This window comes from Myotis yumanensis, unplaced genomic scaffold, assembly GCF_028538775.1.
Source record: "Myotis yumanensis isolate MYYU_CA2020_CCGP unplaced genomic scaffold, mMyoYum1.0.hap1 SCAF_16, whole genome shotgun sequence".
NCBI classification, from domain to species: domain Eukaryota; kingdom Metazoa; phylum Chordata; class Mammalia; order Chiroptera; family Vespertilionidae; genus Myotis; species Myotis yumanensis.
In genome coordinates this window covers 29,425,545-29,439,214 of record NW_027223767.1, presented here as the reverse complement: position 1 = coordinate 29,439,214, position 13,670 = coordinate 29,425,545, and the positions used below count along the sequence as shown (strand labels likewise).

The following is a 13,670-nucleotide window of genomic DNA, read 5'->3' as shown; positions in this document are numbered from 1 at the left end:
GTGGTCATGGTAGTTCCCCAACTAACCTTGTATGGAGAGTCAGAGCTCGCCTGGCTGCTCCCTCCATCCAGCCTCAGGGCCCGCTAGGCCGCCTTCCTCCCTGTCACTGGAGTATAGCTACCTCAATAGGCCTTGGGGGGGGGGGGGGGGGATCCTCAGGAACAGTCTGGTCATGGCTCAGGACTTTAATGACAAGCTCCAGTTAGCCCTGGAGTCCACTACTGCTTCTTTAGCATCCCTACTGCGACATATAACATCAATAGCCCAAGTAGCCCTACAGAACCAGAGTGCCTTAGACCTTCTGAGTGCAGAAAGAGGAGGAACCTGCATATTCCTTCAGGAAGAATGCTGCTACTACATCAAGAGACCGGAGTAGCGGAGTAAAATGTACAGACCCTGACTAAGCTGAGTGAAGAACTACATGCAGGACACTTCCAGGACAACTCTCCTTTCAGCTGGTTCCAAAGCCCCTTAGCTACCTGGGTCCTACCCATGGTAGGGCCCCTAATTCTCATCTGTGTCTTTTTTCTCCTAGCCCCCTGCCTCCTCAAGTTCATCCGCTCCCGTTGCGGAGATGTCACGGGTGACTGTGAATCAGCTCCTGCTTCATCTCTACACTCGGCTCCCCTCCGACCTGCCTCTACCTGACCCTGGCCTTTAAATGCCCCCCCCCCCCCCCACGTCCCTGGTCAACTGGAAGTAGCCAGAATGAGTCGGCGTCCCCTATCACCAAAAGGCCAGGATGTTAGGTCTGAGAGAGCCCAGGATCAGATCCATGCAGTCATGTGATGAGACAATGGACTTCCCCTGGAATTTCTCACAGATCAGCATGCCAGACACAGATACTGGCTTCTCCCTGACCACCCCCACACAGATACTGACTCCTTCCTGAATACCTTGCTGACCCTCTGCAGCTGAAACTTCCTCAGCTAAATACCTCAGCTCAGGTCCCCGGCCCTCACCCAACCACAGTATAAAAAAAGGTCCCCCACTGTTGGTGCGAATCCACGTGCCCTGTCTTTGGGGTACGTGGGTTTCCCGGGGATGCAGATATAAACCTTTTCTTTTCTGATTCACTCGACTCTTTATTTCTTACACCGCCTCCTGAGCCACCTAACCTAACAGGAAGATTATAAGAGAGGGTTTCAAGTGCCAGCAAAAGTTGGCATGCAACCCAGGGGTTGCCCACCACTGCCCTAAACCCCTGGGAGAGGAGGTGTCTGCCAGTTCTCAGGGACTGAGTGTATTGGGGAAACAAGGGAGAGAAGACCTCTTCACCTTTGGACCACACTGCTGCTTGAGGAAGTATTGGCTTCCCCAGGGATTCCAGCTTCAGCCCTGCTTGTCTTGCCTATGGCCCTTGTTATTTGCATATAAATACTTGACTATTTACACTTTCATTCCTTACACCAATTCTAGAGGTAGCTATGAACTGACACATTTGCAATACATGTTTAATTAGGCAGAAGATGGCCTTGCTCTGTGAAGGTATCAGTCGCTAGTTTCCCCACCTGTGTCAGAAGCAGACTCTGACGTGTCCATCCTCCTTAAGGAATCAGCAGATTTACTCCGCTCCCTGGAGTAAGAAGAAGACAAAGGTCAAGGCTTTGACTCTTGAAAGATACAATTAAACTATTCATTATTTCCTCGTTTCAGATAAGAATTCTAAGTGTTCCCAATCATTTACGTTTTCAAGAACGGTTCCTGCTCCTGTGCCTTCTGCTCCCCCTTTTTGCTCTGCTTCCTGCCAAATCCATGCTTCAGCGTAAACAACCGCCTGCTCCAAAATCCACGTTGCTAGAAAACAGATGGGGAGACATGAACTCTACGTTTCCCCTGCTTTGTCCCGCCACAGTACTTTGTCCTCCTCAAATTTACCTCTATATCAATGTCAGACGAAGATGTGAATCTGGAGAAAGAGCTGCTTGGAGGAAAATACATACCAACAGTTAGTGATTCATGCCATTCTCCATGTCTCTCACACATACAGTTCTGGTCTTATTCGGACTAATTGGGTACTTGGGTCTATATTCCTGAGCAAAATCACCACACACCTGGGACCTTGAAAATGATTCCTTGCATGCTGGGCTTCCAATTCTCTGTGACAGTTTAAAATGGCCCTGCAATGTCTCTGGGGGACCTATGTATGTAGCTTCGCATAGGATATAGGCAGGATTTTCAGTGTGTTACTGCATTTTTAAGCATGTGCAGTGTGGACAAAAGGGATCACACCTAACCAGACAAGCTCAGGGGAGGTCTGCATGGCAGTCTTGCAGACTCAGAGACCTAAAGTAACCACAAAAGATGGTCTGAAAATTAAATATTTAACTACACACAGGTTATAGTGGGTTCTCATGTCCTAGGCCAGTATTTTCCCTGACAAAGATCAACTTAGATCTTTACTGAGCCCATTTGTCTTCTTGCCTCTAAGATAACATCTCTGTGAAATGTCTGGGTAACTTGTAAATTCCTCTTTTTTCTGGACCCTTCAGGGTGCAACAAATAGCACCAAGACATTCCCTCATTGTTATGTTATCAAGTTAATCGTCAACTGTTAATTATGTTGAACTGTCCTGTATCCATCTATGTAAAAGCAGCACATGTCCATCATTTCACTTTTCTCCTATCCCAGAGGTTTTCCTGCTTTGCTTTATCCCACCTCCTTAATCTATCACCAATGGATTCCATGTAATCCACCTACATCCCTTTCCTTTGATTGCAATGTATAAATACAAATGTAACCTGCAATTCTTTGGAGCATTACCTCAATTCCTAGAGGTTCTACTTCCCAGCATATGTTGACAGTTTGGCTCAAATAAACTAAAAAAAAATTCTTTACAATGGTTTTTTTACATTAACAGCAGCAAAAATTCAGCACTCTTTGGGTCACCAACCTGCACCCAATCCTGCACCCAGCCCCTCCATTGGAGCACGCCTAACAACTCCACCACTGTAATGACAGAATGGCACACATTGCTCCTATAAGGTGACATCCTTCAGATGCTTGGTGGTTTTCAGATATGCATACCCTTGATGACCTGTGTAGTTTTCACCAGTGTCCTTAAAGTGAACACAAAGGTTTAAATCTCTTGACTTTCGTGATTTTGTGGGGTTTTCTGACTCAAGTGAATAATGAGCCATTTTCAGAGGTCACCTCTGGCCGCTTACAGAAAGAGGAAGTTCCTCTCCTTATAAAATTCTACTTTAAAAATCACCGGACCCATATTTACCTTGAGCTTCCCTTTTTCTTTAGCTTCCTCCGAAAAATCTATTTTGGAAGAAAACGTCATGATTATTCAGCACAATGACCTCTAAAGCTTTATTCCTTCTCTTTTAAGTGAGATGGTAAATGTTTTGAGGACAGAAACTCTGTCTAGTACTTTGACTCTCCCATAGTCCTAACTTAGGACCTTGCATGCAGCTGGCAATGCATTTTATTGGCTGTTTCAGATCACATTCAGCAGATAATTCCCGATAAAAACTCTTAGAAGTAGCAAAGAAAATGAAAGTGCCTACCAGAAACCTACACAGCAGCTTTGTTTTAGTTCAAGAACAAGAGTAGCATGCCTGTTATTACTGATACTATTCATCATTGTTGAGGAGGTCCTAATTAATTTAATAGGAAAAATGAAGTACTGGAAGGAAAGAGACAAAACATATTTGCACGTGAGATAATGCACAACCTAAAAAGCCCAAGAGCATAGATTAAAATTGTATTCAGTCAGATGGCTAAATCAAGACATGCAAATCTCAACAGCTTTCCTACATACCACAAATAACTAATGAAAAAATGAAAGAGTCCATTTACAATATCAATAAAATGTATAATGGAATAAACTTAACAAAAAATGTGCAAGACCCATTAAAACTCTTCTGAAGGACTTGAGAAAGAATACACAAAGTGAGGTACCAAGTTCCTAGAAGGTAGTAAATATGCCAATTCTCCTTAAATTAACCTACAAATGCACTGTAATCCTATTCAAATTCCAAGATAATTTTTAAACATAAACTGACCAACTGACATTTGGTAGAGAAAATATGCAATGAAATGTATGAAAAAGATAAAAAAGGAGGCGTTTAACTTCCAAAAAGGAGTTTAAAATGGAACTGGAATTAGATAGTGACACAGGCCCTAGCCAGTTTGGCTCAGTGGCTAGAGCGTTGGCTTGCAGACTGAAGCATCCTGGTTTCCATTCTGGTCAAGGGCACATTCCCGGGTTGCAGGCTTGATCCCTAGCAGGGGATGTGCAAGAAGCAGATGATCAATTTTTCTCTCATCATTGATGATTCTATCTTTTTCTCCCTCTCCCCTCCTCCCTGAAAGCAATATATATATATATATATATATATATATATATATGGATGTAGATAGATAGAGAGATATAGCTATAGATATAGATAGATAGATATAGATATATAAATATATATATATACAGATATATGTATATGTCTATATCATTATATATATATATATATTGATACTGCTACTGATAGTTCTACTGGTACAAAACAAAGATAACTGGGTCAACAGAATACAGTCCACAGAAAGGTAAATTTCAGATCAGTGAAGAAAGAATGAGATCTTCAGTAAAACATTTTAAGACAATTGGATCTTCATGTAGGGGAGTAACAGTCAACCACAAGAAAAGCAAATAAAACCAATGATAGTTTTTTTTAATTTGAGAAAAAAAAACAAATATGACAAAAAGGACTAGAAGAAAATATCAGACTACTTTCATACTGTGAGGTGACAAAGACCTTGCTAATAAACTCCACACCCCAGAAACCAAGAGAAGATCGACAGATATGGTGACAGACTGTCTACACACAGCATACTCTTCACAGCCCTTGCCCTCTTCCACCCTAGATTGTCTTCTTCCTGTTGATTTATGGAACTCTTTGTACATTAAATAACTTAATCCTTAGTGGCTTTCACTGAATTTCAATGTTTCCAATATTCCCCAGTGTTCTTTTTTGTTGTTGTTAATCCTCACCTAAGGATATTTTTTCCATTGTTTTTCAGAGAGTGTGGGAGCGAGGGGGCAAGAGGGAAAAAAGAGAGAGAGAAATAGGAATGTGACAGAGGCACATCAACTGGTTGCTTCCTGCATGGCAGGTGCCCTGCTACCCAGGTACCTGCCCTTGTCCTGGAATCAACCTGGGACCCTTCGGTGCTTGGACTGATGCTCTAACTACTGAGAAACAGCGGCTATGGCCCCAGTGTTTTTGTCTTTAAGGAGACAGAACAGTGGAGTAGGAAGCACGGACTTCGCAGTCAGGCAGTACAGGGTCCTGCTTTTGCCTTTGCCACTGGGAGCTTAAGTCCATCTCCATCTATGGGAGAAGGTGGTACTATCTTCCTCACAGGATTGTGGGATTGAATCACTCACGTATATGGAAAAATCTTCATCCTGTGCTTGGCCTCAACCAGTGCTAAGTTTGCTAATGGTGTCACAGACAAGGTGGTCAAATCTATCAAATTTTCTGCCTGTGGTATCAGGCTCAAAAAGCTGTTTCCCACCAACAGATTATAAATATATTGCTTCTGTTTTCTTCTAGTACTTATACAGGTTCTATTTTTTTTTTTACATTTTGTAAATATGTTAGTTTAAGATGAGAATATAAATCTGCTATTATTTTCCCTCTCAAATAATTAGGTGGCTTTTCTATTCCCATTTTTCATTTTCTTCCACAGATTAGAATATTAAAATGTGACATTTCAAAAGTCTTAGGAACATATAGGTCTGAAGCCACTTGGTCTTTACACATCTCTGCTCTGCTCCATGATGTGTTCACCTAGGTATTTCTCTCTTGGGGAGGCACATTTTTAAAAATTGTTTACCATATTTTTAAGTTCTCAGGGAAGGGAACTGCCTTACTATTACCTCAAAGAAAAATAGTGACATAGCTCACAAAAAAACTAGGAACAGCATGGCTGGAAGACTCTGGGAAAGCTTCATGAAGAAAGATGAACCTGACCTGGCTTTTGAGATATTCACCGGACTTCCCCAGGGAGAGCACAATAAGGGAATTTTAGATGGGCAAAGGCATTTAAAAAAGTGGGAATGGGGCTGGTGTGGCTAGGTTATGGTGTGGGGTGGCTTTGGCTGGAATGGAGGGCTGTCATGACTGTTGAAAGGGTAAAGAAAATATACTATGTTGGATTTATGGGGTAGAGTCAAGATTGTCAGCTTACTAAATCGTTCTTTTAATGTCAGCAATCTGCCTGTAGGGAAAAGTACACCATTATGTAGTTGAACAAAAGGGACACAGACAAGCTCTAGGAACAGGTGATTCTGACATGACATGCTTTAGAGAAGCCTGATGCAGGATTTAGGTTGCAGTGTTTTAACTGAACCTACTAACACCATGCCTTACATACTGGAGAAGAAAGCTGCTAAGTATACCTTAAGAATTGACAAGATCACACTTTTATCATTATGCCATGTCCCGTCTGCTAGGGTGACATAGCTCCATGAGGTTGGAGATTCTATATCTCTCCTCATTTCATCCAACAAAGTAAGAAATCGGGAAGAGAGTAACAGGTGAGCACATCAACTCAACCTCGTTCATTTTGAGTTGAAGAAATTTTGCTATCATATCAAATCAGGCCTATCAAACTTAAGTTTCAAAATAGTCTAGTGGCTGGTATGGCTCAGTTGATAGACCATTGGCCTGTGGACTGAAAGGTCCCAGGTTCAATTCCAGTAAAGGGCACATGCCTGTGTTGCGGGGTTGCTCACAATAAGGGCCTTGCAGGAGGCAGCCCATCATTGATGTATCTATCTCTCTCTCCCTCTCCCTTCCTCTCTGAAATCAATAAAAATATATATTTTCAAAATGGTCTAATGGCTTGTTATCTTGATTTCATTTTCAGAGATTTCTAGGAGTGGGCTTCCTTTAGGCATCCCAAGAATATAATTTGTAATAAAAAAAAGAATAAAGCATATCTCAGTGCTCATGACTAAAGCAGAGTATCAAGTAGGAGTAGACAGGACAGTGGCTTTGATTTTCAGGTTGTGGGTTCTGAGCCTCCTCAAAGATGGACTATATATTGGAAATCTGAATGAACTGTTGTCTTACCACAAGGAGACAGAAAACTACAAAATAAAACGTTGTTACTGCAATCACAGGTGACGCAATGATGATTTCCTTCTTATATCTTGGCACTTCTTGCCTGAGCTAGAAGGAGGAGGAGGAAGAGGAAGAGGAGGGAGAGGAAGAGGGGAAGGTGGAGAGGGAGGGGAAGAAGAGGAGGAGGAGGGTTAGGAGGAGGAGGAGAATGAGGGGGAGGAGAATAAGAAGAACAAGAACAAGAACACAAACAACAACATTAAAAAAACCCCACAAAGATATGGAAAACATAAAAACTAACTATTCTCTAGCCTATTCTAATGAATTGCTAGCTATTCTTAACTACTACTCTAAAACCCCACCTTTCCACATGGTTCTTAAGCAATATACCAAATCTTACAGGTTTTTAAAGAACATACCACATCTGATGTGTTATGTAATCTGATCATTAGCATTTTCTTGTACAATTTGTTTATTTTAGAATTTAGGTCCTCTTCTCATCTACCCTAGGAACAGTGGCACAAATCTCTAAATGAGCAAAGTGGAAGATCACTGTCTAAGCCAAAATCACATGATCAAGACACGACTGAGAGGAGGTGCTCCTGGTCTTCCTACCTGGGTACTTCCATGGCATGTCCTAAATCAGTGATGGCGAACCTTTTGAGCTCGGCGAGTCAACATTTTGAAAAACCCTAACTTAACTCTGGTGCCGTGTCACATATAGAAATTTTTTGATATTTGCAACCATAGAAAAACAAAGATTTATATTTTTGATATGTATTTTATATATTTAAATGCCATTCAACAAAGAAAAATCAACCAAAAAAATGAGTTCGTGTGTCACCTGTGACAGGCGTGTCATAGGTCCTCCATCACTGTCCTAAACTGACTAAAAGTCCAGGTCAGGTGTTTCAGGACCTGTCCTTACCTCATTAGACACCCTCTCTTCCTGCTTCTTGAGGGTTTGCATCCTCTCATCTTTCCATTGTTCCTCATCCCACTCTGAGTTGGATATCTTTACTTCCTGCTGCTCAGTGAGCAGACTCATCAGAAGGCCTATTCCAGAAAAGAGTTTCCTCGGTTAATTTTTGAAACTTGAATGGTTAAGTTCAGGTTTAAGAGAAGGATTTCATCTGTTGTTTTTCAAATGATTAGGGACATATCTGCATCATGTACATTTGAAAGAGGCAGTTTAATGAATGGTAATAAAGTTGATTCTATATCTTCTAGATTTCCCTCCAAGAAATAAGGCAATTGGTAATTTAGTGCACTATTAACATCACTTTTATCGTTAAAGTCTAGCTGCTCACTCATAATGGATGCCGAAGTGTCACGATTTTTGACTGAGGATGCCCTCTCTGGCTCAATGGTCAGCACAGTGCTGGTGTCCTGCCGGGCCTGTAATGTCTTCATTAGCGGTCCTTCTATTATGAGTTCTTCATCTGTCAAAAAAGAAGAAATCGCATTTGATATTGAAAGACTCACGGGACAGCTATTTGTCAGTCCACAGCCATACATCCCAGTCCAATATACAGGGAATCAGCAGGTATTTGAGTGCCATTTGGAGAGGAGAAATATAAACCCCAACTTACATCTATGATTGTCGACAAAACAAAAGGAGAAACTGTCTCTTTTTTTAAAGTGGTTAATTACTTAGAGCATTCCCTAGCATGACATATGGTGACTATATTTAGGATTATTCCATTGGTCCCCAAGGGCCAACTGCCGGTTACTGGAGGAAAGCCAGGGCTGGAAGACCCACTCAGTTAGACGCTCTGCAGATCTACTGTGAACTCACATTCACGCACCCATCCTGTCCTGCTTCAGATGCAGAAGGAGCCTGAGCCTTCCTCTCTCCACTCTCCAGGATGCTTGTGTTCTTGCTACCATCACAGATGACCACGATTAACACCCATGGCTAACACGTCCTCATCTGGACACACCCTTCTCCACTAACCCACCGATTCCTCACTTGGGCCCTGCCTTCACATATGGCAGCCCCATAACAGACGGCTCTATACAGAAAAAAACAATATGTCTAGCCTCGCTCTGTGCTTAAGATTTAGGCAGGCATCTGGGATGTACATTAAGAGACTTGCCAGGTTGTGTACCACTGTGGAATGTTCAATAAATCTATGGAATAAGACTTGGGGTTCTAAAATACATAAGGGAAAAATAACTTTTGTCAGATGCCTACTTTGCTATCATTTCATGTCATTTCTTATATTTTCAGCTGTACTTGGGGAACCATCCAAAGATTTCGACTGTGTGAAGGTCAAGTGTACCATTGTGCAGCTGGTACACAAGAATTTTCAGAAGAATTAACAGTATTGCTGGTGGTGATAAGGGTGAGAGAAGGAGGTAACGTCCTGGGAAAGAGCATGGGCTTGCGGGAGAGCCCCAAACTGGGAGCTGGAGACCTGGGCACGAGGTGATAGCTGTCAGCCCTTTCTGGTCTTGTTTTCACTCACCTTAAAAGGAGATGAAAATGCCTGTTCTGCCCACTGTTGGGGCAGAAGGGAGTAATATCATTGGTCAAAACATTGTTTTGAAAAATAAGCAACACTGACTCTATATCAGTAGCACAGATCACTGATAGAAACTTGTATTTAAGCTATCTGGGCATGAAAGCACATTTGGGAAGTTATCAAGTAGCTGCCAATAAACCTAACGTGTAGAAAAATACTTAAAAGCACACGACTGTTTGGTGGATAGAACACCTTGTGTTTCAGAGCAAGGTCAGAGTTGCACAGTCTAAAAAGAAAGAGCCCTCCCATGCCTTAGAAGGGCTGGGTAGCAGCTTCTGGTGATGGATCCAAAACTCTCAAGTTCCAAATAAAACTTACATGAAACAGCATCATTTGTACTCTTTTCATAAACTTGCAAAAACAAAATAAAAATGTATCAATATCTGTGTACACTGCAAAGGGCAATTGAAACCTAATGCATACAAAAGAGTTTACAAACTGTGACACACTAATGAACAAGTTCTCATTTGGAAGCAAAGCACCCAGCAGAGAGCACAACACACGCAATGTAGCCATTAATGGTAATACCCTTCCCTTCATCTGACTTTTAGCAAAGAGAAGTTCTTAAAATTTTAGAGTTGAACTCTGAGTAAATGAATAAAAATAATACAGTTACTTTATTTGCCTAAAAATGTATCGTCATTGATTACAAATAAAAAATGAAAACAAAATAAAAATTAAAAGGTTTATCATCAGGCAATTGAGACTCACCACAAGGTGTGTCGCTCACACATTCCGTCTCGCAATTCAGTTTGACTGTCTTGGCAACAGCCTCAATATGATTTTTAAATTGGCAGAGGCAGCAGGCCAAACGCTTAGGTAAGATACTATAAATGGAAACATACAGAATTATATTAGTGACAAAGGAGTTACTTGGAAAATAGTTGTTTTTTAAAGCTTAAACATGCACCGACTGTATGACATAGCCATTCCAATTTCAGGCACTTATCAAGAGAAATTGAAGTATATTTCCATAAACAGACTTGTACATAAATATTCACAATAGCTTTATTTGTAATAGTCAAAAATTGGAACAAGTCAAATAGCCATCAATGTTGAAAAATACTGATATATCCATTTTTAATGGAATACTATTCAGCAATAAAAAGAGATGAATTATTGATAGGCAAAACAACATAGACTAAACCTATATAATAAAAGACTAATATGCAAATCGACCAAACTGCAGAACGACCAGTTGCTATGATGTGCACTGACCACCAGGGGGTAGACGCTCAATACAGGAGCTGCCCCTTGGTGGTCAGTGCACTCCCACAGAGAGAATGCCTCTCAGCCAGAAGCTAGGCTCATGGCTGGTGAGCACAGCGGTGGTGGTGGTGGTGGTGGTGGCGGGAGCCACTCCTGCCTCCAAGGCAATGCTAAGGATGTTCAAGTGTTAGCTTAGGCCCACTACCTATAGGGAGCTGTCACTGGGCATCCACCAAGATCTGGGCTGACAGACACTCCCCCACCGCCCTCCCCCCATTGCACGATTTTCGTGCACTGGGCCTCTGTTCTTAAAATAATCAGCTGAATAAAGGAGGCCAGTTAGAAAAGAGTAGATACTATACGATTTCATTTATATAAAATTCTAGAAAATGCCAACTAACCTATAGTAACACAAAGCAGATCAGTGTTTGCACAGGAATTGGGGAGGGCAAGGAGGAGTGGGAAGGAAGAATTATAAAAGGGACATGATACAGCTTTTTGAGGTTATAGACAGCTTGATTTTAATGATGGCTTTGTGGTGTGCAGGAGGCAACCAATCAACCAATTGATATGTCTCCCTCACATTGATCTCTCTCTCTCTCTCTCTCTGTCTCTCTCTATCTCTCACTCTCTCTCTCTCCCTTTTATCCCACTCTCTTCCTCTCTTCCACCCTCACTAAAAATCAATAGGAAAAATATCTCCTGGTGAGTATTAAAAAAAGACAAAAAAAACCCAAAAAAACAGTCCAGCCTGCCGGTGTAGTTTAGAGATTGAGAATTGACGTATGAACCAAAAGGTCACAGTTGGATTCCGGGTCAGGGCACAGGCCTGGATGCAGGCTCAATCCCCAGTAGGTTACATGCAGAAAGCAGCTGATCAATGATTCTCTCATCATTGAGGTTTCTATTTCTCTCTCTCCCTCTGCCTCTCCCGCTCTAAAATAAATAAAAATATATATTTTTTAAAAACATCTGGTCTTCAGTGATAAGTTTAATAAAAGGCACAACCTTGGAAAAGATATTTAGTAAACACATATCTTACAGAAAGGACTTTATAGAAAACACTTTAACACTTAATAATAAGATAAATGTCAAATTAAAATGGATTTGAACAGACACTCCATTGAAAAATGTATTTTCACATAGACATTCCACACATCAGCTATTAGAAAATGCAAGTTAAAATCCCGCTGCAATACAAATGCATTCCTACTAGAAAGGCTAATTTAAAAAATCAAACAGAAATATAAAGGTCAGGTGAAAATGTGGAGCAATTGCAACTCTCATCTACTGCTGGTGGGAAGGCGAGATGGAACAAGCACGTTAGAACACAGTTAGGCAGTTTCTTTACTAGTTAGATATGCACTCAGCATATAATGCAGCAACCCCACCCTTAGGTATCTTACTCCAAAGCAATGAAAACGTATGTTCACACAAAGACCTGCATGTAAGTATTTTTAGCATCTCTATTCATAATAGCCAAAAAACTAGAAACAGCTCAAATATCCATTACCCGATTACTACAGAAACAAACTAGTATATACACACAATTGGAATACTATGCAGCAATAAAAAAGAAATGTACTACTGATAGATGCAACAACTAAGATGGATCTCAAAAGGATCATGCTACATGAGAGAAGCCACACACAAAAAGCTACACTACCTACAGCATGTCAAACTCACAGCCCACGGCCACATGCCTCATTTATTTGGATCGTGTTAGCTTTTGAGTTTGACACACTTGCTCTACATGATTTCATTTATAAGACACTCTGTAAAAGGCAGGACTATAACAATAAAAAATCAGACCTGTGCTTGACAGGGGCTGAAGGTGGGAGAAGGAACTGAGTGCTGAGAAATATGAGGGGACCCTAGCCAGCTTGGCTCAGTGGATAGAGCATCAGCCTGTGGACTGAAGGATCCCCGGTTCAATTCCGGCTAAGGGCACATGTTGGGGTTGCGGGCTCATTCCCCAGTAAGGGGAAAGAGGCAGCCAATCAATGATTCTCTCTCATCATTGATGTTTCTATCTCCTCTCCTTCTCCCTTCCTCTCTGAAATCAATAAAGAAATACATTTTTTTTAAAAAGAAGAAATATGAGGGGCCCTGTGGGGATGATAAAAGTGTTCTGGATCTCTAATGTGATGATGCTACATTTATCAAGACTACACATTTATCAGAACTCACTAAACTGTACGCTTTAAAAGAGAGAATTATATGAAATACAAATTCTACTTAAATAAACCCGACTTAAGAAAATAAAAAAGCAAACCATAAGAACCAAGTGAAAATAAATATAAGAAAAATCAACTTGCCGAAACCGGTTTGGCTCAGTGGATGGAGCGTCAGCCTGCGGACTGAAAGGTCCCAGGTTCGATTCCGGTCAAGGGCATGTACCTGAGTTGCGGGCACATCCCCGGTAAGGGGTGTGCAGGAGGCGGCTGATCGATGTTTCTCTCTCATCTATGTTTCTAACTCTATCTCTCTCTCCCTTCCTCTCTGTAAAAAATCAATAAAATATATTAAAAATAAAAAAGAAAAATCAACTTACAGTTTTTCTAATTCAGGAGCTGTCATGAGAATGTTATCAAGTGTTGTCAATGTCACTTGTGTTCTTCCCATGTCTCTGAAGGAGAAAGACCAAACATGCATGATATGAACCCAAAGACAAAAATTCTATTCTTAAAAAGACACTTAACAACATCTGTTGACCTAAATTCTGGCTTCTCTGTCAAGCCAGCTCCATAATTCAAGGTGTTTTAGTTTATTTTCCATAGATAATCATTTTAGAGAGCTCTTCTTGAAGAAACTTAAATGTATTGCATCATCAAATTAATGTATTTTCATCATCAAACT

The 13,670-nt window shown here is 41.1% G+C and overlaps 1 protein-coding gene across 2 annotated transcripts; it reads right to left on the bottom strand.

Moving 5' to 3' along the window:
* Positions 1-1,440: 1,440 nt before the first annotated feature.
* On the bottom strand, positions 1,441-13,434 carry LOC138994791 (leucine-rich repeat-containing protein 37B-like). Of its 2 annotated transcripts, none has more exons than XM_070394969.1 (9): positions 13,366-13,434; positions 10,314-10,429; positions 8,385-8,516; positions 8,003-8,130; positions 7,084-7,182; positions 3,231-3,268; positions 1,879-1,924; positions 1,688-1,797; positions 1,441-1,576 (listed from the first exon to the last, which is right to left on the bottom strand). In XM_070394969.1, exons 1-9 carry the CDS (start codon positions 13,389-13,391, stop codon positions 1,492-1,494), a joined length of 780 nt encoding a protein of 259 aa, XP_070251070.1. In that variant the 5' UTR covers positions 13,392-13,434; the 3' UTR covers positions 1,441-1,491. The 2 variants fall into 2 exon arrangements, with proteins under 2 accessions (XP_070251070.1, XP_070251071.1); XM_070394970.1 differs by having other exon boundaries at positions 1,879-1,921.
* Between the last annotated feature and the right edge of the window lie 236 nt (positions 13,435-13,670).